We start from the raw sequence: 24,881 nt of genomic DNA, 5'->3' as shown, positions 1-24,881 counted from the left end.
CAGGTCTCTCCAGAGATGTTCAAGTGGCTGGGCCACTCAAGGACATTCAGAGACTTGTCCGGAAGCAACTCCTGCATTGTCTTGGCTGTGTGCTTAGGGTCGTTGTCTTGTTGGAAGGTGAACCTTCGCCCCAGTCTGAGGTCCTGAGTGCTCTGGGGCAGGTTTTCATCAAAGATCATTCTGTACTTTGCTCTGTTCATCTTTCCCTCAATACTGACTAGTCGCCCAGTCCCTGCCGCTGAAAAACATCCACCACCATGCTTCACCGCAGGAATGGTGCCAGGTTTCCTCCAGACGTGACGCTTGGCATTTAGGCCAGAGTTATTTCTTGGTTTCATCAGACCAGAGAATCTTGTTTCTCATGGTCTGAGAATCCTTTAGGTGCTTTTTGATAAACTCCAAGCAGGCTGTCATGTGCCTTTTACTGAGGAGTGGTTTCTGTCTCGCCACTGATTGGTGGAGTGCTGAAGAGACGGTTTTCATTCTGGAAGTTTCTCCCATCTCCACAGAGGAACTCTGGAGCTCTGACAGAGTGACCATCAGGTCCTTGGTCACCTCCCTGACCAAGGCCCTTCTCCTCTTGTTCAGTTTGGCCGGGCAGCCAGCTCTAGGAACAGTCTTGGTGGGGGAAGAATTTAGCTAAAAGGGTTAGGGTTAGGGGAAGTGTTAGCTAACATGGTCAGTAGTTGCAAAATAGCTTTAAAAAAGTAGCAAGTAGTTGGAAAGTTGATAATTAGCTAAAGTTGATGAGATTCGAACTCACAACCTTTGGAAACAAGCTGGGCTATCATGTCAACACATTTAGACATTGATCAGCTTTCATACTCATTTTTGTAGACCAGCTAAATAACATTAAATATTTGAAAGTAACTAACTTTCCTTAACAAGCTGTCTGTGAATGTAAATTCAGAGTGAAGTTGGGTTTATGTAGGCAACATTGACATCCGTTTCACCCAAATGACACCATTTCAAAGAGTAGCTAGGTATACTATCATTCATTCATGGTTGATTGTATATTAAGAAGTAATTATCATTAGACATAAATAGGATGCCAAATTAATGATATTAATAATAAACTTTCACCTTTGGATATTGTCTTTTATATGAAGGATGGTTAGTTGACTTCAAATGTAATCTACAAGTTAAGAATTAAGAATAGGACTAAATCAAACTTATTTCAAGCACATTATTATTGCTATTCTTTAACTTCGATTTTTAGTTGAGAAGGAGACATGAATCCATCTTATCAATCAACTGGATATTGAATTGTGAACGCAACCAAACATCAACGTTTCATGCTTGGATAATATATTTATATATACACACACTACCGTTCAAAAGTTTGGGGTCACTTAGAAATGTCCTTGTTTTTGAAAGAAAAACACTTTCTGTCCATTAAAATTACATAAAATTGATTAGAAATACAGTGTAGACATTGTTAATGTTGTAAATGACTATTGAAGCTGGAAGCGGCTGACTTTGAATTGAATATCTACATAGGCGTACAGAGTTCCATTATCAGCAACCATCACTCCTGTGTTCCAATGTCATGTTGTGTTAGCTAATCCAAGTTTTGCATTTTAAAAGGATAATTGATCATTAGAAAACCCTTTTCCAATTATGTTAGCACAGCTTTAAACTGTTGTTCTGATTAAAGAAGCAATAAAATTGGCCTTCTTTAGACTAGTTGAGTATCTGGAGCATCAGCATTTGTGGGTTTGATTACATGAAACAAAGAACTTTCTTCTGAAACTCATCAGTCTATTCTTGTTCTGAGAAATGAAGGCTTTTCCATGCGAGAAATTGCCAAGTAACTAAAGATCTCGTACAACGTTGTGTACTACTCCCTTCACGGAACAGCGCAAACTGGCCCTGACCAGAATAGAAAGAGTGGGAGGCCCCGGTGCACAACTGAGAAAGAGGACAAGTAAATTAGAGTATCTAGTTTGAGAAACAGATGCCTCACAAGTCCTCAACTGGCAGCTTCATTAAATAGTACCCACAAAACACCAGTCTCAATGCCAACAGTGAAGAGGCGACTCCGGGATGCTGGCCTTCTTGGCCGAGTTGCAAAGAAAAAGCTCAGACCCACTGTCAATAAAAATAATAGATTAAAATGGGCAAAAGAACAGACACTGGACAGAGGAACTCTGCCTAGAAGGCCAGCATCCCGGAGTCACCTCTTCACTGTTGGCATTGGGACTGCGTGTACTACTTAATGAAGTTGCTTTTCTTTCAAAAACAAGGACATTTCTAAGTGACCCCAAACTATTTCTGATAATTATGCTGAAATTATGTTAATGTAACAAATCTGTAAGTCAGTTTAAGTCATTGTATATAAGTTGAAGTTTTACCCTAATTTAAATGTTTATAACGCTCGTTGAAATTAGATGTAAACAGTACTTGCTGACTTTTTGCAAATCCAAATGTGTTTTCCACATAGATTCCACGTCACAATAGGTTGACATACGAGGTTGAAACAACATTGATTCGACCAGTGTGTGCCCAGTGGGAGTGTTCTGCAGTAATTACTCTGGCTTTTGGAGAAAAAGAAACCAGTGAAAGCTTACCTTCCACAGGCGTTGACAACATTCTAAATTCTACTCATGACTGTGTCTATTGTCTGTCTGTCACTGGAGGAGGTAGCCAGGTTCTAGGTTAACACCACAGATGATTATGGATGGGAGTGTTTGCACACCATGCCTTTTGGCTCAGCGTAATCAGAACGGTGCACAGACACCAGAGATAAATCAAAACCTCCCCAATAGCTTTAATGGCCACATCTCAGTAGGCACACCTATGTCTCCTCCCTCCTAGAGACCAATCTCACTGACAAGGCTAACAGCATTCCCACCAGGCAACAGCACCACAGCTTAATTTATAGTATAAACTAGCCCATCAAATAATTTCAAAAGTGACGCTGAAAGAGAGGGAGAAGAGTGTTCGTTTGCGCAGTGTTTGTTTTGATAAAATGCTAACCAACACACTCCATTTAAAAGTAACACTGCAAGGAAAGATTCTCCAGTGTGCCATTCATCAACCTCTGATGCAAGTGAGACTTTTATTAATGTCCCCTCATATGTCCACTCAGCAATCAAGATAATGGAGCATGTTAATAGCTGTCAGAACAGTGTCACGTCGGAGTCATAGCTCATTCGCTTAGTCACGTGTCTGTTCCTTCAAGCATCTTTTAAATGCATAGGAATATAGGAATGTACAGGCGTGGACAAAAGATTTGAGAATGACACAAATATTAATATTCACAAAGTCTGCTGCCTCAGTTTGTATGATGGCAATTTGCATATACTCCAGAATGTTATGAAGAGTGATCAGATGAAATGCAATCAATTGCATAGTCCCTCTTAGCCATGCAAATGAACTGAATCCCCAAAAAACATTTCCACTGCATTTCAGCCCTGCCACAAAAGGACCAGCTGACATCATGTCAGTGATTCTCTCGTTAACACAGGTGTGAGTGTTGACGAGGACAAGGCTGGAGATCACTCTGTCATGCTGATTGAGTTTGAATAACAGACTGGAAGCGTCAAAATGAGGGTGGTGCTTGGAATCATTGTTCTTCCTCTGTCAACCATGGTTACCTGCAAGGAAACACGTGCTGTCATCATTGCTTAGCACAAAAAGGGCTTCACAGGCAAGGATATTGCTGCCAGTAAAATTGCACCTAAATCAACCATTTATCGGATCATCAAGAACTTCAAGGAGAGCGGTTCAATTGTTGTGAAGAAGGTTTCAGGGCGCCCAAGAAAGTCCAGCAAGCGCCAGGACCGTCTCCTAAAGTTGATTCAGCTGCGGGTTCGGGGCACCACCAGCACAGAGCTTGCTCGGGAATGGCAGCAGGCAGGTGTGAGTGCATCTGCACACACAGTGAGGCGAAGACTTTTGGAGGATGGCCTGGTGTCAAGAAGGGGAGCAAAGAAGCCACTTCTCTCCAGGAAATACATCAGGGACGGACTGATATTCTGCAAAGGGTAGAGGGATTGGACTGCTGAGGACTGGGGTAAAGTTATTTTCTCTGATGAATCCCCTTTCCAATTGTTTGGGGCATCTGGAAAAAAGCTTGTCCGGAGAAGACAAGGTGAGCGTTACCATCAGTCCTGTGTCATGCCAACAGTAAAGCATCCTGAGACCATTCATGTGTGGGGTTGCTTCTCAGCCAAGGGAGTGGGCTCACTCACAATTTTGCCTACGAACACAGCGATGAATAAAGAATGGTACCAATACATCCTCAGAGAGCAACTTCTCCCAACCATCCAGGAAGAGTTTGGTGACGAACAATGCATTTTCCAGCATGATGGAGCACTTTGCCATAAGGAAAAAGGGATAATTAAGTGGCTCGGGGAACAAAACATTAAGATTTTGGGTCCATGGCCAGGAAACTCCCCAGACCTTAATCCCATTGAGAACTTGTGGTCAATCCTCAAGAGGCGGGTGGACAAAGAAAAACCCACAAATTCTGACAAACTCCAAGCATTGATTATGCAAGAATGGGCTGCCCTCAGTCAGGATGTGGCCCAGAAGTTAATTGACAGCATGTCAGGGTGGATTGCAGAGGTCTTGAAAAAGAAGGGTGAACACTGCAAATATTGACTCTTTGCATCAACTTCATGTAATTGTCAATAAAAGCCTTTGACACTTTTGAAATGCTTGTAATTATACTTCTGTATTCCATAGTAACATCTGACAAAAAATATGTAAAGACACTGAGGCAGCAGACTTTGTGAAAATGTAGATTTGTGTCATTCTCAAAACTTTGCCCACGAATGTATATAGCTTTCTGTCTTCATACGGGTAAGGAACCCAAAAATATGACTCAGCAATGTCGGCAATGCAGCCCATTTCGCAACCAATAGGTTTTCTGCCGAATACAATTGGGCGATTCCATGCCAGCGTAGGCTAAAAATATATTTTTGGTATCTCAGATTGTTCTGGTAGGATGTTTGACATGCTTTTTACATTTGTATCAAATGTTTTTTAATAATTTATTTTTTATGATAGTGGAAATTTTAGACCTACAGCGCCTTCCGAAAGTTTTCACACTAAAGGTTGACCGATTAATCGGAATAGCCGATTAATTAGGGCCGATTTCAAGTTTTCATAACAATCGGTATTCTGCATTTTTGGACACCAATTATGGCCGATTACATTGCACTCCACGAGGATATTGCGTGGCAGGCTGATGACCTGTTATGCGAGTGCAGCAAGGAGCTAGCTAGCATTAAACGTATCTTATAAAAACAATCAATCTTAACATATTCACTAGTTAACTACACATGGTTGATGATATTACTAGTTTATCTAGATTGTCCTACGTTGCATATAATCATTGCGGTGCCTGTTAATTTATCATTGAATCACAGCCTACTTCGCCAAATGGGTGATGATTTAACAAGTGCATTCGTGAAAAAAAGCCCTGTCGTTGCACCAATGTGTACCTAACCATAAACATCAATGCCTTTCTTAAAATCAATACACAAGTATATATTTTTAAACCTGCATATTAGTTAATATTGCCTGCTAACATTAATTTCTTTTAACTAGGGAAATTGTGTCACTTCTCTTGCGTTCTGTGCAAGAGGAGTCAGGGTATTTGCAGCCGTTTGGGCTGCCTGGCTCGTTGAACTGTGTGAAGACCATTTCTTCCTAACAAACACCGTAATTAATTTGCCAGAATTGTACATAATTATGACATAACATTGAAGGTTGTGCAATGTAACAGCAATATTTAGACTTAGGGATGCCACCCATTAGATAAAATACGGAACGGTTCTGTATTTCACTGAAAGAATAAACGTTTTGTTGTTCGAAATAATAGTTTCCAGATTTGACCGTATTAATGACCTAAGGCTTGTATTTCTGTGTGTTATTATATTAAAATGAAGTCTATGATTTGATATTTTATAGAGCAGTCTGAGCGATGGTAGGCAGCAGGCTTGTAAGCATTCATTCAAACAGCACTTTCCTGCATTTGCCAGCAGCTCTTCAAGCATTGCGCTGTTTATGACTTCAAGCCTATCAACTCCCGAGATTAGGCTGGCAATACTATAGTGCCTATAAGAACATCCAATAGTCAAAGGTATATGAAATACAAATGGTATAGAGAGAAATAGTCTTATAATTCATATAATAACTACAACCTAAAACTTCTTACCTGGGAATATTTTAGACTCATGTTAAAAGGAACCACCAGCTTTCATATGTTCTCATTTTCTGAGCAAGGAACTTAAACGTTAGCTTTTTAACATGGCAAATATTGCACTTTTACACTTTGTTTTTGCATTATTTAAACCAAACTGAACATGTTTCATTATTTATTTGAGACTAAATTGATGTTATTGATGTATTATATTAAGTTAAAATAAAGTGTTCATTCAGTATTGTTGTTACTAAAAAATATATATAAAAAAAAAAATACAAAATCGGTATCGGCTTTTTTTGGTCCTCCAATAACCGGTATCAGTGTTGGAAAATCATAATCGGTCGACCTCTAATTCACACCCTTTAACTTTTTCCACATTTTGTTGTGTTACAGACTGAATTTAAAATAAATTACATTTAGATCTGTTTGTCACTGGCCTATACACACACACACACACACACACACACACAATACCCCATAATATAAAAGTGTAATTATGGTTTTTGAAATGTTTACAAATTAAAAGCTGAAATGTGTTGAGTCAATAAGTATTCAACCCCTTTGTTATGGAAAGCCTAAATAAGTTGAGGAGTAAACATTTACTAAACAAGTCACATAAGTTGCATGGACTCTGTGTACATGTACAATAATAGTGTTTAACCTGATTTTTGAATGACTACCTCATCTCTGTACCCACACAATTATCTGTAAGGTCCCACAGTCGAGCAGTGAATTTCAAACAGATTCAACCTCAAAGACCAGGGAGGTTTTGTAATGCCTCGCGAAGGGCACCTATTGGTAGATGGGTAACAAAACAAAAAAAAGAAAAAACATTGAATATCCATTTGAACAAGGTGAAGTTATTAATACACTTTGGATGGTGTATCAATACACCCAGTCACTACAAAGATACAGGCGTCCTTCCTAACTCAGTTGCCAGAAAGGAAGGAAACCACTCAGAGATTTCACCATGAGGCCAATGATGACTTTAAAACAGTTAGAGTTTAATGGCTGTGATAGGAGAACACTGAGGATGGATCAACAACATTGTATTTACTCCACAACACTAACCTAATTGACAGAGTGAAAAGAAGGAAGCCTATAAAAAAAAAAATCCAAAACATGCATACTGTTTGCAACAAGGCACTAAAGTAATTCTGCAAAAAATGTGGCAGATTGTTAACTCTTTGTCCTGAATACAAAGTGTTATGTTTGGGGCAAATCCAATACAACACAGTTCGAAGTACCACTCTCCATATTTTCAAGCACAGTGGTGGCTGCATCATGTTATGGGTATGCTTGTAATCGTTAAGCACTGGGCAGTTTTTCAGGATAAAAAATAAAATGGCATGGCAAAATCCTAGAGAAAAACCTGGTTCAGTCTGCTTAACGCTAGACACTGAGATTAATTCACATTTCAGCAGGACAATAACCTAAAACACAAGGCCAAATCTACACTGGAGTTGCTTACCAAGAAGACAGTGAATGGCCGAGTTACAGTTTTAAAAACGTATGGCAAGATCTGAAAATGGCTGTCTATTAATAATCAACAACCAATTTGACAGAGCTTGAAAGATTCTGAAAAGTATAATGGGCAAATGTTGCACAATCCAGGTGTGGAAAGGTCTTAGAGAATTAAAAATGTATGCACTCATTACTGTAAGCTTCTCTGGATAAGAGTGTCTGCTAAATGACTAAAATGTTACCCAGAAAGACTCACAGCTGTAATCGTCGCCCAAGGTGCTTCTACAAAGTATTGACTCAGGGGTGTGAATACTTCTGTAAATCAGTATTTCTGTATTTAATTTGTTAATAAATTTGCTAAAATTTCTAAAAAAGGTGTTCACTTTGTCATTATGGGGTATTAGAGTATGTGTATATGGGTGTGGGGGGAAAAACGATTTAATCAATTTTGAATTTAGGCTGTAATACAACAAAATGTGGAATAAGTCAAGAGGTATGAATACTTTCTGAAGATACAGACAACATATTGGTGTCATTATACTCCTTATAGTGTGCTCTAGCATATGGAGTATGTATAGATTCTGAAATAGAAATATTCACATGAATTTATTCAACTTTAAAAATCAAAATACCCATTTTGATTTGGTTCATTTTAAAACATATTGTTTGGAATAATAGGCCTATACACTACGATAACATAAAATGTCCAGAGTGGGCTCTCTGCTAATTCTGAAGTTATGATAAATGTTATGAGCACCACCAACACAGTGAATGGGAAAATGTATTCAAAGGGAACTACCTCTGCTGGTGATTTGCTGCATATGCAAACCTAAAGGAAGGCTGTGATTGGGTTAATGATCTATAGTGTCAATTTCTATGTATAAAATGGGTAATTTCCTTAAAAGTACCAGAGAGCTAACTCTGGTACTCATGATTGTCTCATAAATGGTTTGTGATACAAATGTAAAAAGCATGTCAAACATATTCTTCCTCCCAATGAAGTTTATGTTAGAATCTGAGATAGCAAAAATATTTTAGGGCTACGCTGGCATGGAATTGCCCAATTATAGAATTGTGTTGATGCACTAAATTCAGTCAAGCATGCTTCCACAGCTATAATTAGCCTATAAAAAGGGCCACACCCCTCCCTTTACCAATAGGAGCCCCACCAGCTTTTCTGGAGAGAGGTAGAGCTCCACCTGCATGTCAGAGTCCTCATAAGCAGCAGGGGTTGGGTTCATCTGACCAGACCCACTCAGCTCAGTCACCAGTACCCTCGCTGAGTCCTGGGAACAAATCATCACTCACAGACACCTGGAAGTGGTCAAATAATGGTAAATAATAATAGGTTAGTGAAAAAAGTAACATTCTGTGCAGGGGCAGACTGGCCCATCTGGCATTTACATGAAATGCCTGATGGGCCAGTCCAGTTTTGGCCCAGTGGGTCTGTCTAACCTGGGTTTTTTTGCACAAAGGGATTGCTAATAATGGGGCCTGGAGGAAAAATGAAATAAAATAGGCCAGTTCCTCAAGGGGGAAAAAAATAGAAATGCCAGGGCCGATTTCTGGTCCCAGTCTGCCCCTGATTCTCTGTGTCAGAAGGTTGGTAGCCTACGTGGAAATTCAGGGTGATGATGTAGCTCCTGTTTTTGCAATGGAAACCATGGAATAATATAGCTAGCTTTATAAACTCAAAGCATAGAATATTTGGCTTATCATTATCAACTTCTGATTAACATACTGTATCTAACGTATGTTGTATCAATTCCTAAAGAAGACATTCTGAGGCACTGTCAGAAGAAGTAACTAATCTGGATATTTGGTTAGTTAGCCTAGCTAGCTAGTTAGCTAGCTGACATCCCACACTTAAAGCTAGGATATGAAAACAAGCGGTCTAACATCTCAATTGCATACAAGTTTGTTGACGTTTTGATTGGCTGCAGATAACAAATGACTGTCAAAGGCTAAATGTAATCACAAATAACTCTTCATTATGATGATCAAATATCCAATGTCGTATTTTTTCTTACCTTATGAAGTGAACATTCTTCAGAGCATTTACAAAGACACGCACAAGTTTGCTTGACAACGCACCCAACTTCCTGGATACGATGATAAAGTTGGCTTTGCCCCTTGGGATATGTCGTCAATATGTTATCGTATTGATCGATTACAACAACGATGATACATGACCATACATGTTCGTTTCAAAGTTTATTGGTCGCAGTTTAGCATATGTTATAGTTGGTGCAGCTAAATGCTTATGTTAGTATCTCCATTAAACTGTCAAAAAAGTAGGCCTACACACATATACCAAATTAAATTTGTATGCCATCTATGTATATATACACAGGATGAATTTACACAACATATAGGCCTATTAAGAATTATATGTAGGCTACAGCAGCAGGTATAGGCTATTGCAGTGAGCAATGTCAAGAGTCCAGTATATAAATAAATATGTGGTGTGTATAAACAGTGCAATGTACAGTAGTACAAATATTAGAATGAGATGTGTCGAGAATAAAGTAGGCCTATATAAACACAGTTCAAAACCCCATGGCAAATGGATAGAATTGCAAGAATTAGCTTCCAAACCAGAGTCTGGAATATAAAAATGTACTGTATGTATATGAATGGTGTGTATAGACAGTATGGACAGTAGGCCTATGTGAAATAGGTGTGTAAAGCAGTAGTTATATAGGATGAGCCATAACTAGAATACAGTATATACAGTGCCTTCTGAAAGTATTCATACTTCCACATTTTGTTGATCCAGTCTGAATTTAAAATGGATTAAAGATACAAAGATACAAATACACCATAACACAATACACCATAATCATGATAACAACACCCACCAGTAGCACACGTTCCAGCAGGTATCTATCTCACTGATCATCCCCAAAGTCAACACCTGGTTTGGCCGCCTTTCCTTCCAGTTCTCTGCTGCCAGTGACTGGAACGAATTGCAAAAATCGCTGAAGTTGGAGACTTATTTCCCTCACCAACTTTAAACTTCAACTATTTTCTACTGTTGTTGTCTGTGTCACACTGCTTTGCTTTATCTTGGCTAGGTCACAGTTGCAAATGAGAACTTGTTCTCAACTAGCCTACCTCGTAAAATAAAGGTGAAATAAAAAAATAAAATGACAAAGTGAAAACAAGTTTAGATATGTTTATGCAAATGTATTAAAAATATAATAACAAGGCTATATACACACACAAGGGATACTGGTACCAAGTCAATGTACAGGGGTACAGGGTAGTTGAGGTAATATGTAACTCAATTGTAGGGAGGGGTAAAGTACTATGCATAGATAATAAACAGAGGGTAGCAGCAGCGTATGTGAAGATTGTGAAGGAATGTTAATGTGCGTGTGTGTGTGTTGGGAGTATCAGTGTAATATGTGTGAGTGTGTGGTTAGAGTCCAATGAGTGTCCATCAAGCCTGTGCAAGAGAATCAGTGTAAACAAATAAGAAAAAATACAAATAAAAAGGGGTAATTGCAAATTGTCCAGGTAGCCATTTGATGAACTGCCCAGCAGTCTTGAGGTAGCCCTGATATATGGCCCTGGTATAGACATCCTGATGGCAGAGAGCTCAGCTACAGTGATGTACAGTGCCTTGCGAAAGTATTCGGCCCCCTTGAACTTTGCGACCTTTTGCCACATTTCAGGCTTCAAACATAAAGATATAAAACTGTATTTTTTTATGAAGAATCAACAACAAGTGGGACACAATCATGAAGTGGAACGACATTTATTGGATATTTCAAACTTTTTTAACAAATCAAAAACTGAAAAATTGGGCGTGCAAAATTATTCAGCCCCCTTAAGTTAATACTTTTTAGCGCCACCTTTTGCTGCGATTACAGCTCTCAGTCGCTTGGGGTATGTCTATCAGTTTTGCACATCGAGAGAACAATTTTTTTTCCCATTCCTCCTTGCAAAACAGCTCGAGCTCAGTGAGGTTGGATGGAGAGCATTTGTGAACAGCAGTTTTCAGTTCTTTCCACAGATTCTCGATTGGATTCAGGTCTGGACTTTGACTTGGCCATTCTAACACCTGGATATGTTTATTATTGAACCATTCCATTGTAGATTTTGCTTTATGTTTTGGATCATTGTCTTGTTGGAAGACAAATCTCCATCCCAGTCTCAGGTCTTTTGCAGACTCCATCAGGTTCTCTTCCAGAATGGTCCTGTATTTGGCTACATCCATCTTCCCATCAATTTTAACCATCTTCCCTGTCCCTGCTGAAGAAAAGCAGGCCCAAACCATGATGCTGCCACCACCATGTTTGACAGTGGGGATGGTGTGTTCAGGGTGATGAGCTGTGTTGCTTATACGCCAAACATAACGTTTTGCATTGTTGCCAAAAAGTTCCATTTTGGTTTCATCTGACCAGAGCACCTTCTTCCACATGTTTGGTGTGTCTCCCAGGTGGCTTGTGGCAAACTTTAAACAACACTTTTTATGGATATCTTTAAGAAATGGCTTTCTTCTTGCCACTCTTCCATAAAGGCCAGATTTGTGCAATATACAACTGATTGTTGTCCTATGGACAGAGTCTCCCACCTCAGCTGTAGATCTCTGCAGTTCATCCAGAGTGACGGCCAGGTCTTGGTAGATTTGCAGTGGTCTGATACTCCTTCCATTTCAATATTATCGCTTGCACAGTGCTCCTTGGGATGTTTAAAGCTTGGGAAATCTTTTTGTATCCAAATCCAGCTTTAAACTTCTTCACAACAGTATCTCGGACCTGCCTGGTGTGTTCCTTGTTCTTCATGATGCTCTCTGCGCTTTTAACGGACCTCTGAGACTATCACAGTGCAGGTGCATTTATACGGAGACTTGATTACACACAGGTGGATTGTATTTATCATCATTAGTCATTTAGGTCAACATTGGATCATTCAGAGATCCTCACTGAACTTCTGGAGAGAGTTTGCTGCACTGAAAGTAAAGGGGCTGAATAATTTTGCACGCCCAATTTTTCAGTTTTTGATTTGTTAAAAAAGTTTGAAATATCCAATAAATGTCGTTCCACTTCATGATTGTGTCCCACTTGTTGTTGATTCTTCACAAAAAAATACAGTTTTATATCTTTATGTTTGAAGCCTGAAATGTGGCAAAAGGTCGCAAAGTTCAAGGGGGCCGAATACTTTCACAAGGCACTGTATTGTGAGATTTTGAGTGAAAACCTCCTTCCATCAGCAAGGGCATTGAAGATGAAACGTGGCTGGGTCTTTCAGCATGACAATGATCCCAAACACACCGTCCGGGCAACGAAGGAGTGGCTTCGTAAGAAGCATTTCAAGGTCCTGGATTGGCCTAGCCAGTCTCCAGATCTCAAACCCATAGAACATCTTTGGAGGGAGTTGAAAGTCCGTGTTGCCCAACAACAGCCCCAAAACATCACTGCTCTAGAGGAGATCTGCATGGAGGAATGGGCCAAAATACCAGCAACAGTGTATGAAATCCTTGTGAAGACTTACAGAAAACGTTTGACCTCTGTCATTGCCAACAAAGGGTATATAACAAAGTATTGAGATAAACTTTTGTTATTGACCAAATACTTATTTTACACCATAATTTGCAAATAAATTCATTAAAAATCCTACAATGTGATTTTCTGGATTTCTTTTTCTCATTTTGTCTGTCCTAGTCAAAGTGTACCTATGATGAAAATTACAGGCCTCTCTCATCTTTTTAAGTCGGAGAACTTGCACAATTGGTGGTTGACTAAATACTTTTTTGCCCCACTGTATATTTGGACTTGTTTGTATTTATTTTTTGCTGAAAAGTGAACTTGTCTCCCAGTGTCCGTTGGAAAGCAGAATTAACCAAGATTTTCCTCTAGGATTTTGCTTATGCTTAGCTCTATTCTCGTAAAAAGAATTGGGTGTACATTTTTGCTGTAATTTTTACACCCTTTTCTCACCAATTACTATCTTGTCTCATCGCTGCAACTCAACAACGGGCTTGGGAACGGCGAGTCATGCATCCTCCGAAACATGACCCGCCAAACTGTGCTTCTTATTAACACCCACTCGCTTAACCCAGAAGCCAGCTGCACCAATGTGTCAGAGGAAACACCATTCAACTGACGACCGAAGTCAGCCTGCAGGCGCCCGGCCCTACACAAGGAGTCGCTAGAGCGCGATGAGCCAAGTAAAGCCCCCCTGGCCAAACCCCCCCCCCCCTAACCCGGATGACGCTGGGCCAATTTTGCACCTCCCTATGGGACTTCCGTATTCCGCTTCCAGATGGTAGTGGGATGAACATGCTGAGGCTTGGGTGGCTGAGGTCCTTGATGATCTACTTCTTGGCCTTCCTGTGACACCAGGTGCTGTAGATGTCCTGGAGGCCAGCTGCAACCATGTTTCAGATCATTTCGTATTGTTCTGTACATAAATCCAAGACACTCCATTTAATATGATATGTTACGATTCGTTGGTATGCATTAATTAGTGGATGTCCATCATCCATTTCAATAGACATGTTAAGAATTCACAAAAATATGTTACCATTTGATATGATATGTTACAAATTCCAATTAGTTGTTGCTAACTTTGGCTAGGTGGCTAATGCTAGCTAGCTGGCTAAAGTTAGCTAGGCTAGGAATTTGGGTTAGGAGTTACATTAAAGGGTTAGGGTTAGGAATAGCTAACATGCTAAGTAGTTGAAAAGTAAATAAAAAGTAGCAAGTAATTGCAAAGTTGCTAAAATGCTAAAGTTGTCCGTGATAAAATTCAAACACTCAACCTTCTCGTTACACACCCACCCTCCTTTTGTTTTTTTCTTCAGTAACCTTCTGTCTTATGTAACCGTACCAAACATAATATACACTACACAACCAAAAGTATTTGGAGACCTGCTAGTCAAACCACTCATTCCAAAATCATGGCCATTAATATGGTGTTGGTCCCCCCTTTGCTACTATAATAGCCTCCACTTTTCTTGGAAGGCTTTCCACTAGAACATTGCGGCGGGGACTTGCTTCCATTCAGCCACAAGAGCATTAGTGAGGTCAGGCACTGATGTTGGGCGATTAGGCCTCGCTCGCAGCAGTCAGCGTTCCAATTCACCTCAAAGGTGTTTGATGGGGTTGATGTCAGGGCTCTGTGCAGGACAGTCAAGTTCTTCCACACCGATCTCAACAAACTATTTCTGGACGGACCTTGCTTTGTCTTAAAACAGGAAAGGGCCTTCCTCTAACTGTTGCCACAAAGTTGGAAACACAGAATCGTCTAGAATGGCATTCATTGCATGCTGTAGCGTTAAGATTACCCTTCACTGGAACTAAGGGACCTAGCCCAAACCATGATAAACAGTTCCAGACCATTATTCCTCCTCCACCAAACCTAACAGTTGGACTATGCCTTTCGGGCAGGTAGTGTTCTCCTGGCATCTGCTAAACCCAGATTCGTCCGTCGGGCTGAATGAAGCATGAGAACACGTTTCCACTGCTCCAGAGTCCAATGGCGGCGAGATATACACTCAATCAAATTTATTTATAAAGCCCTTTTCACATAAGCTGTACAAAAACATTTTGGATGCACAAAGTGCTGTTCAAAAACCCAGCCTAAAACCCCAAACAGCAAGCAATGCAGACGTAGAAGCACGGTGGCTAGCAAAAACTCCCTAGAAAGGACAGAACATAGGAACAAACCTAAGAAGGAACCAGGCTCTGAGGGGTGGCCAGTCCTCTTCTGGCTGTGCCGGGTGGCAATAACAGAACATGGTCAAGATGTTCAAACGTTCATAGATGACCTGCTGGGTCAGATAATAATAATCAGCGGTTGTAGAGGGTGCAACAGGTCAGCACCTCAGGAGTAAATGTCAGTTGGCGTTTCATAGCCGATCATTCAGAGTCAGAGACAGCAGGTGCGGTAGAGAGAGGGTCCAAAACAGCAGGTCCGGGACAAGGTAGCACATCCAGTGAACAGGTCAGGGTTCCATAGCCTTAGGCAGAACAGTTGAAACTGGAGCAGCAGCATGACCAGGTGGACTTGGGACAGCAAGGAGTCATCAGGCCAGATAGTCCTGAGGCATGGTCCAAGGGCTCAGGTCCTCCGTGAGAAGAGAAATAGAGAGTATACTTAAAATTCACTGAAGTCCTTCATAGTTTTATTTGAGACGACTGTACAACCATCAAGATTAATTATCAGATCCCAACAGCAGATCTCTTTGTTTCTTGGGACCTAGAACTAGCATCTCTGTTTTGTCAGAGTTTAAAAAGTAAAACAGTTGACGCTATCCACTTCTTTATGTCTGAAACACAGGCTTCCAGGGAGGGAAATTTTGGGGCTTCACCATGTTTCATCGAAATGTACAGCTGTGTATCGTCCGCATAGCAGTGAAAGTTAACATTATGTTTCCAAATTATATCACAAAGAGGTAGAATATACAGTGAAAATAATAGTGGTCCTAAACTGGGACCTTGAGGAACACCGAAATTTACAGTTGATTTGTCAGAAGACAAACCATCCACAGAGACAAACTGATATATTCCCGACAGCTAAGATCTAAACCAGGCTAGAACTTGTCCGTGTTGACCAATTTGGTTTTCCAATCTCTCCAAAAGAATATGGTGATCGAGTATCAAAAGCAGCACTAAGGTCTACACCACTACAGCCAACGCTTGGCAGTTATTGTACTGACGTTGCTTCCCGAGGCAGTTTTGAACTCAGTAGTGAGTGTTGCAATCGAGGACAGACGATTTTTACTCGCTACACGCTTCAGCACTCAGAGGTCCCTTTCTATGAGCTTGTGTGGCCTACCACTTCACAGCTGAGCCTTTGTAGCTCCTAGATATTTCCACTACACAATAACAGCACTTACAGTTGACCGGGAAAGCAGGGCAGAAATTTGACAAATGAACATATTGGAAAGGTGGCATCTTATGACAGTGCCACATTGACATTGAAAGTCACTGAGCTCTTCAGTAAGGCCATTCTACTGTCAATGTTTGTCTATGGAGATTGCATGGCTGTGTGGTCGATTTTATACACCTGTCAGCAACGGTTCTAATAGAGGATTTACACTTACCGGAGGCTTTCCGAAATGTGATCCGGAGGCTCCGTAAAGTGAGTTTGCAATTGCAGAGCCTCCGGAGGCTTGCCGAGGGCAAATCAAGCTCTGTACAGCATCGCTGTGTGCATCCAAAATGTTTTAACAATGTGGAGGGCTCCGTATAGCTCCGGATTGACATGATTGGTTGATGGTAGATGAGGGTGGAAGGTCCTGTTTAAATACAAATGTACTTCCTTGACAACTTCCTTCACAACAGCTCTACTCTGTTCGCGAAGAAGTTTGAACTTCTGTGGAGGCCGCATCACAGTAAATGCTATACTGCCACTGCAGATGTCAGATTGACCATGCAGAGACTTTAAGCCAATTTATGCCTGCTCCATTTGCAATCCGGAGACTGTACAGCTGGTTAGACAATTGCATAGCCTCTAGAGGTTTGTGGAATCCAAATTGAACTCCGTACCGCATCACCATGCACCTCCTAAATTTTGTAACAATGTGGAGGGCTCGCTCCGCATTGACATGATTGGTTGGTGGTGGCGGGAGGTCGTGTATAAACACAAACTCACGTTCTTGACAACTTCCTTCATAGCAGCTCTGCTCCGCAAAGTGCAAAAAGTATGAATGTCCTGACTTCTGCAGAGGCCATACACAGTAAACTCTGCATAGCCACTGAAGAGCCTTTTAAAGGCGTTGCATAGTCAATCCGATGTCTGCATTGGCCATGCAGCCTTTTTGGACATTCATACTTACTGCACTTCGCTGAGCAGCTCAGAGCTGTTGTGAAGGAATTTGTCAAGGAAATTAGTTTGTGTTTATACAGGACCTTCCACCCTCACCTACCATCAACCAATCATGTCAATGCGGAGTTATGGCGCCCTCTTCATTGTTACAAAATTTGAGAGGCACATGGTGATGCGGTACGGCGCTCAATTTGGCCTCTGGAGGCTCCGCAATTGCGTTACGCCATCCATATGGTGCCTCTGACCACATTTTCAGATCAAACATAAATTGGCTCTTAGCATAGCCTCGGGAAGTAGGGGAGCTGAGGGTGCTGCAACACCCCCTGAAAAATCTGAATAATTATCATTTAAAAATCTTTGTATTTCTTTCACAAAAGTTGTGCACTGGGCCTTTAATTGTCCTGCATTAGCTGACTGACATACGATATAGCCGACTGACATACGATATAGCCGAGCCAACGCAAGTAAAACCTTTCAACCCCCCCAGTCTGCCAAAAAAAAATCGCGGCGCCCTCACCCCCCAACTACTTACTGTAGCGATGGCTCTTACGGACCAAGCCGAATTTCTTCAGCCTTCTGAGGTTGAAGAGGCGTTATTTCTCCTTCTTCACAACGATCTCGGTCTGGGGGGACCTTTTCATGTCCTCGGTGATGTGCACGCCGAAGAGGACCATGAAGCGTTTGACCCTCTCTACTGCGGCCCCATCGATGTGGATGGGGCGTGCTCTCTCTGTTGTCTCTTGTAGTCCACGATCAGCTCCTTTGTTTTATTGAGGGAGAGGTTTCATTTTGGTCTACACATTAGGCCTATATTAAAATTAAAACAAATCTACATTTCTAATTTAACTCCCAGGTTGACTTTATCTAGGATTAGGCTAAATTTAGAGAATAAAAATGCATAAATCACGTGAAGATTACTCCGGCATTTGTAATTGTACTGCGATATGCCCACACTGCCGCTTTATATTTTGCAGTGTTACAGATAGGCCTACCGACCAATGTAATAACGATGGTCAAAACAGGCAACTAAACAGCGGTGTATTCATTACGGAACCCGTTTAAGAACGGAAACAAACAGCAAAACGAGAGTTTCTATTTAACAATTTCAGGTAAATTCCTCATCGTTTGGTTCTGATTGTTTCCGTTTAAGAAACGTTTTGTTACAGAATCGGCGGAATGAATACACCCCTGTGCTCACCGGGGCGGTTCATACAGGGCTGGGCGTGGGCTCCAACAGACTTGACTTCATCCTCTCCGTCTTCGAAGCACATTGTGCGCTATGATTTAACCTCGCGTACAACATTGAACGAATGCTGTAAAAATTGGGCTAAAAAGTATGAGTTCTGGAATAATAACATATTTATGTTGTCGAACACTGTTGTGAGACATTCGTTGAGAAAACGGGCCTACCATTTGTATTTCTATTCTTGGAACACTCAGAAGCTACTGAGTTGAAACATTGTTTCCAGTAGACCAAGTCACGCTCCTGATTATTGGGTAGAGCTCTGCTTGTTGTAAGTATTGCGTGCACGTTTTTCATCTATTACACAAATATAAGCTATTTGAACTGTCGCTCAATGTTATTTTTTTGTGCTTGGTCCAGTGAACCCATACAGGGGACCAAAAGTAGTGTTTACAGCTCGAGCTCGTTCACACGGCCACTGCTGCGGCGCACCTTTTTATTTTTTTTAGGACATTCACACGTACATCAGGCTGAATCTCGTTGGCAAGCACAACATTGGGAGGTGTAGCCTGACGTTTTGGCAGACAAACTGCTATTCGCGTGATCATTGACCCAAACCATAGGCATATTGGTAGGCCTATTGAATCAGTTTGTGTATATTATTTTCTCAAATATAGGAATTTAGTTCGTAGGCTAAATCCCCTGGTCAGCCCATAAACTTCACGGACAGGGGGTCATCTGCTGCTGATATATAGGCTAAGCTAAACCAAGGAAGGCATACTAGAAAATGAACCCCCTGATATTTTCATTGGCATTGTCAAGAAATTCAAGTATTAAACTGTTGCCATTTTGTATGGCCAGGCTATTCGATGAGCGCTGCAATAGTGGCTGTAGCTTGAAGACCACACAGACAAGGGTGACGCCCCGTCTTGTAGGCTACACCGAATTGTAGCACTGCGGAAGTTGCATTTAATTTTTAGGCAGTTGATTAAGAACCCGATTCTACACTGATATGATTGGTCAAGGACCAGGAATATATTATTTTTGTAGTCTAGAGACAGCCGACTAGTGTCGGCTCACCAGACCACAACGTCGCAAGTTTGTCTACGTCGCATGCCTTACATTCGAAGCTGATGCTTGGAATAACATGCGATTTTGTTGTTGAGTAGCCTGAAGTAAAAAAAATAATTAAAAAGCATGGGAGGCCTGGTATTTCCGGTAGAATATCTCACATAAGGCTAAATACAAAGCTAATTCAACAGCATTGCTATTTTAGCTACCGATGCCTACCAAGGTGTAGCGACTCATTGCTCCTCAGTGGGCTATGACATCATACATGCGGTGTTGACCAAGAGACAGATCTATGACCCATGATGTAGCCTAAAAGCGTAATATATTCTCAGTCTTTATATGCCTCCATTTCATTCGTTGCAGGTCAGTTTCACCCATCGTCAGTCATTAGGTGTTTTGATAACTTCATATATTTGTTTGTTATGATGATGACCATAATTATTAGTAGTAAGTAATAATACAGAATAGACCAGTGCTTAGTAATACAGTAGACTATTATGAGTGTATGCCAAATGGAACAACCTAAGTGAAGCATGATTCATGTCAACAATAGCCCGTGAGAGCAATACCGTTTTATACAAAAAGTGATCATGCTGATCAAGGTCTCTACAGATTTACACTCAAGCTAGATACACCATTGATTTGGACACTCTTAGATTTAGAAAGGGTTCTATTCGTGTAAAGGGTATGGTGGTGGTATATAACACTTGATAATGGTTAGCTGAAGCTACATGAGGGACATGGGCACTTCTCTAATTCTTGGGAAGAGTGGCTTTGTGTTGGGGATTGTTTACTAATAGATTCAATGGATGGTCTCCCAGTTGCTTTCTATTGTCATGGAGCTGAATAGAAATAGTCTTTGTCCACTAATGGTCCTGGCTGTATTGTGTGTGTATGTGTGTGTGCTGTTTTGTCTGCAGGTCTCTTCTCAGCCTGTGTTCTTGGGGAGGACTATAGAGCAGAGGATTCTGGGTGGGTTCTTCCTTGTCCAGGAAGGCCTTTGTTTACGTAGCTCTCAGGGATGGCTCTGATTGTTGGTGGGGGTTGTCTGATGAATCATCTCACCTGATCTCTCTCTCACACACAAACACATACACAAAAACACACTTATTTACTCACCATGAAATGCTTAGTCACAAACCTGACTGTTAACAATATATGTATCTCATATTTCTTGATCAGTTATTTTTTTTGGTTCTCATTTTATGTTGCATTGACACTTAAGTGGGCCCTTCCCGCTGCACAGCCTACATGCCAGTGGCCCACAGGTGTCAGAGGCTATCAGGTTGGCAGTGTTTAGTGTGGTCATCTGTCCTTTTCATCTCACCACCTGGCTCCATCACCTGATCCCTGGTTAACAACCTGAAAGGATGACCCAATGGAAAAATGTCACATTTTGCTAAGAGGCTGTTTTGAAGCTAGGGCCCTCACCTCTTCTCTCCCTCTGCACACAATGTCACTATTGGCGAGAGCAGAGGGAGCACTGCACTTCCACCCTTCCTGCTTTCTGATAAGATGCTACATCTCGATTCCAAGTCTCTTAATTAGTTGATAAACTGTTTTGTTCTGTGATCCTATTCATATCGTGTGCGGGCTTCTATCTTCACATTGTGTTCTGATGTAATGGGGTTAGTCCTGAAGGCCTCGGTATTTACCTTATCTTGTAAATGGAATGATTTTCTGATGCTGAATTGTGTCAAGGCTGGGCTACATTGTGTTGTAGCATTGCAGCTGAGCCTCATGTAGTGATGGTGCACTGGGGGGGCTTGGTCTAGGCTCCATGATGGTTTCTCAGTGTTCGATTGTGATCTTTCCCTAGAGAGGTTTCTCTTACCATCATCGCTCCATTAAAAATCTTTCCCTGCTATGGGCTTGTGGCTCTGCCAATATGGATCCTTTAACCTATTAAGTGTTTTAGTTGAGAGAGTGGCGACGCATGAGGTTCACTCTTAAGTTCTATATCCTCGATAGAGGATGTGTGGGGCCGAGAGCGGGACAGTTATTTGTGTATTCAGGTGGAAAGGTGGTCTACCTTTCCTCAAAAGAGTGGCAAGAGTAGCATACTACTAGCAAGTCAATGCTGAATACAATGAGTTGTGTTCTGCCCCAAGGTACAGTATACACTGAGTGTACAAAACACTTTTTAATCCTTGAGGCAATTGAGACATGGATTGTGTATGTGTGCCGTTCAGTGGGTGAATGGGCAATACAAAAGATTTAAGTGCCTTTGCACAGGGTATGGTAGTAGGTGCACCGGTTTGAGTGTGCAAAGAACTACAGCGCTGCTGGGTTTTCCAGCCTGCGCCCTCAGTAAGATGTCGTGTCAGATTATCCTCATGGTCCAGGCAGAGCTCTAGAGTTTCAAAAGGAACTGTTAATTCCCCAGCTCGAGGTGGCCGTGAGCTATATATATATAACCCTACACATGTTCATGTACCACCCCTTGAGTAAAAGGGCACAACCACACAGAGATTTAGTGGAGTAGGTCATCAGACAGGGCTGTGGCCGAAGACTGAGAGTGTTTAAGACTTTTTTAATATGCGTCACCATTTCAAAAGTGCTTACGCAAGGGGTTGACTCCTCCATTCTTGACCTCTGTTATGTTAGAATTCTGGATCAATTCATTCATTTAAAAAAATCCAGACTGTGTTTACTGTAGTGGTGGGGTTTTGGAAACTGTGTATGACTGCTGTAGCTGTGTGGTGTGTGTGCGATTTAACCGTATGTGTGCACTGTAACAGTGGTGTGTGTGTGTACACTTAAGGGGCTAATTAAGACTGGTAGAGAGACTCAATGTGCTCTGGCCCTAATTACCAAACAGTCAGAAAGAGAGGAGAGGGTATGGCTGGCACCGGGCACTGCCACAGGGAGAACTCTGCAGTTTGTGTGCATCCCATGTGATGGTGTCCTCCTTCAGTAGTAGCTAGACAAACACCACAGGACTGATCCCTACAGACAACAAGTGTTCCTGGAGTCAGCAGGCAGGGCGGCATCACATATTCATCTCCCTATGTATGTCTGGATTATTAATCAGCCTCTGACAGTCTAGATTGTCAGTGCATGGCACAGCTATGTCTCCCCTCACCCATAGAGGAGTGTGTAAAAAGCTCCTCTTACCAGTAACAATTCAAATCTGCCTAGACTGCCGCTATTGGCTCTTTCCAATGTGGGCACGTCTCAAGGAGATGTCATATGATGCGACTTACATGTAATGGCATATTAGAGTTGAACTGTTATTCTCATGATAATTCAACCATCCATGATACAATTTGGAAACTATGTACTGTACTTGGTGGTGCTTTTTGAAGCTATTGTCTCAAAGCATTCCTTTCTGTTGAACCCTGACGCCTTTCACTTTCACTTCTTCACCACAGAAACTAGTTTCCCTCCCTGGAATCCCAGGGGTTTTCTTTCAAACTGCTCCTACTCTCTTCTGCCCTTGGCTTTGTCAGAGGAAAAAATCTCAGGAACCACATTGGTGTGATGTTTATCTATCTTCTGAGATGCACAGCATAAGTAAAAATATGTCCTAGAATGTGCCAATTGTAACTGTAAGATATTGATTGATGGGCAGCTGGTGGGGAGACTGGAGAGTCTGGCTACAGGGTCATTCAGATTAGAGGACGACCAAATATGATTAATCAACACCGATACCGATTTATTGGAGGACCAAAAAAAGCAGATACCAATTAATCGGAATATGTTTTAAAATAAAAAACAATTTGAAAAATAAATAATAATCATTTTAAATGTAAAAAAAAATGTGATAATGGCAGTTAAAACAATACTGAATGAACACTTATTTTAACTTCATATAATACATAAATAAAATCATTTTAGCCTCAAATAAATAATGAAACATGTTCAATTTGGTTTACATAATGCAAAAACAAAGTGTTGGAGAAGAAAGTAAAAGTGCAATATGTGACATGTAAGAAAGCTATCGTTTTAAGTTCCTTGCTCAGAACATGAGAACATATGAAAGCTGGTGGTTCCTTTTAACATGAGTCTTCAATATTCCCAGGTAAGAAGTTATTATAGGACTATTTCCCTCTATATCATTTGTATTTCATTAATCTTTGACTATTGGATGTTCTTATAGGCACTTTAAAGGTGTAAAAGAAAATTGGCCAAATCGGTGTCCTTAAATACAGATTTCCGATTGTTATGAAAACTTGATATCGGCCCTAATTAAGCAGCCATTCCGATTCATCGGTTGACCTCTAATTCAATAGATGGGCAGTGTAATGGGGGAGGTGAAACAGGTGAGGAGAGGAGGAGCACCAAGGGGCTGGGATGGTTTGGACAGGGGAGGAGTAATCGTCACTGTCTCCCAGATTGGCCCACCTTGAGCTGGGCGATATATTGTGGATACCGGTTTGCAGGTATGGATCCAAATCCCGCCTTTAATTATATTTTGATACAGTGCTAAATTATAAGTTCTACACATTGAACTACTTCACTGTCCGTTTTGTTCTAGTTTGGTTGAGTATAAAGCCCTTTGAAACCACTTAAAACTAATTTGTTGCGATTCAAGGGTCATGCTCTATATATTTAGAATTTGAATTATTCAGTAGCAGAAAATACCGCCATACTGTCAAAACATTTGAGAAATATTCTGATATCGCTTCGGCCCACCCTGTCCATTCCGTTGATTTGGTTGTGCCTCTCATTTCCTTTGATGTTGTCCACCTTTCTTCCAGGACACACAGCCCAGTAAAAATGATCTGCCTCCCACTAAATCTCCATGTTGAAAAGGCAACAACGACCTGTGTGCAAAAAGTCATCTCCCCTGTTTACACAGAGGGATAGAGCAAAGCTGCAGCTTTTCTCTCTGGGCCAGACCTCCATCACTGTAGAATGTATCACTGCTTTTTATTCTGTTACAGCCTTCTGCTGCAGGAGATAACACTACAGTAGCCCAGGGTATGTCCAGGCTCAGCCAAGAGACACCGCAAAACATGACCTCCACCTCAGCTGCTCTATTAGCTAGTATATGCCCAGTATCTGGCTATGTTAGAGCACAGTGTGTGCATAAACGAGAAGTGTGTTGTTTTTTTTACTGAATTCATTTACTTGGAAGAAGGAAGCTAAATGTTTGCCCACATGATTGAGAGGTTGTGGTAATCCCCTCCTGTAGTGTTAGAATTATAGCCGTCGGGTTGTTTTTTGCAAGCCTGTGTGTTGACATTGGCGATGGTCTAGCCGATCTAGAGAGCTACC

At 41.2% G+C, this 24,881-nt stretch overlaps 2 protein-coding genes across 7 annotated transcripts in view; one reads left to right on the top strand and one right to left on the bottom strand.

Annotated features, from left to right (window-relative positions):
• The window catches only part of lrrc56 (leucine rich repeat containing 56), a 55,127-nt gene extending 36,699 nt beyond the window's left edge, over positions 1-18,428 (bottom strand). The window contains exons 1-2 of one of the 5 annotated variants that reach the window (XM_021572950.3): positions 9,652-9,726; positions 8,776-8,935 (exon numbers count right to left, since the gene is read on the bottom strand). In XM_021572950.3, coding sequence (XP_021428625.3) covers positions 8,776-8,922 — 147 coding nt within the window. In that variant the 5' untranslated portion in view covers positions 8,923-8,935; positions 9,652-9,726. Of the gene's footprint in view, positions 1-8,775; positions 8,936-9,651; positions 9,727-17,936 lie in introns of those variants that run through there. The other 4 variants (XM_021572957.3, XM_021572963.3, XM_021572971.3 and 1 more) reach the window with 4 other exon arrangements.
• Positions 18,429-18,582: 154 nt separating this feature from the next.
• Positions 18,583-24,881, top strand: part of LOC110496976 (GTPase HRas) — a 28,481-nt gene continuing 22,182 nt past the window's right edge. The window contains exon 1 of one of the 2 annotated variants that reach the window (XM_036956246.2): positions 18,583-18,918. The gene's annotated coding sequence lies outside the window, so the exon portion shown is untranslated. The remainder of the gene's footprint in view (positions 18,919-24,881) is intronic. The other variant, XM_036956249.2, reaches the window with a different exon arrangement.

This window comes from Oncorhynchus mykiss, chromosome 2 (genome assembly GCF_057628025.1).
Source record: "Oncorhynchus mykiss isolate SJ-2025 chromosome 2, ASM5762802v1, whole genome shotgun sequence".
NCBI classification, from domain to species: Eukaryota; Metazoa; Chordata; class Actinopteri; order Salmoniformes; family Salmonidae; genus Oncorhynchus; species Oncorhynchus mykiss.
Note: the sequence above shows the minus strand (reverse complement) of the source record. Positions and strands in the feature narration are given on the sequence as shown.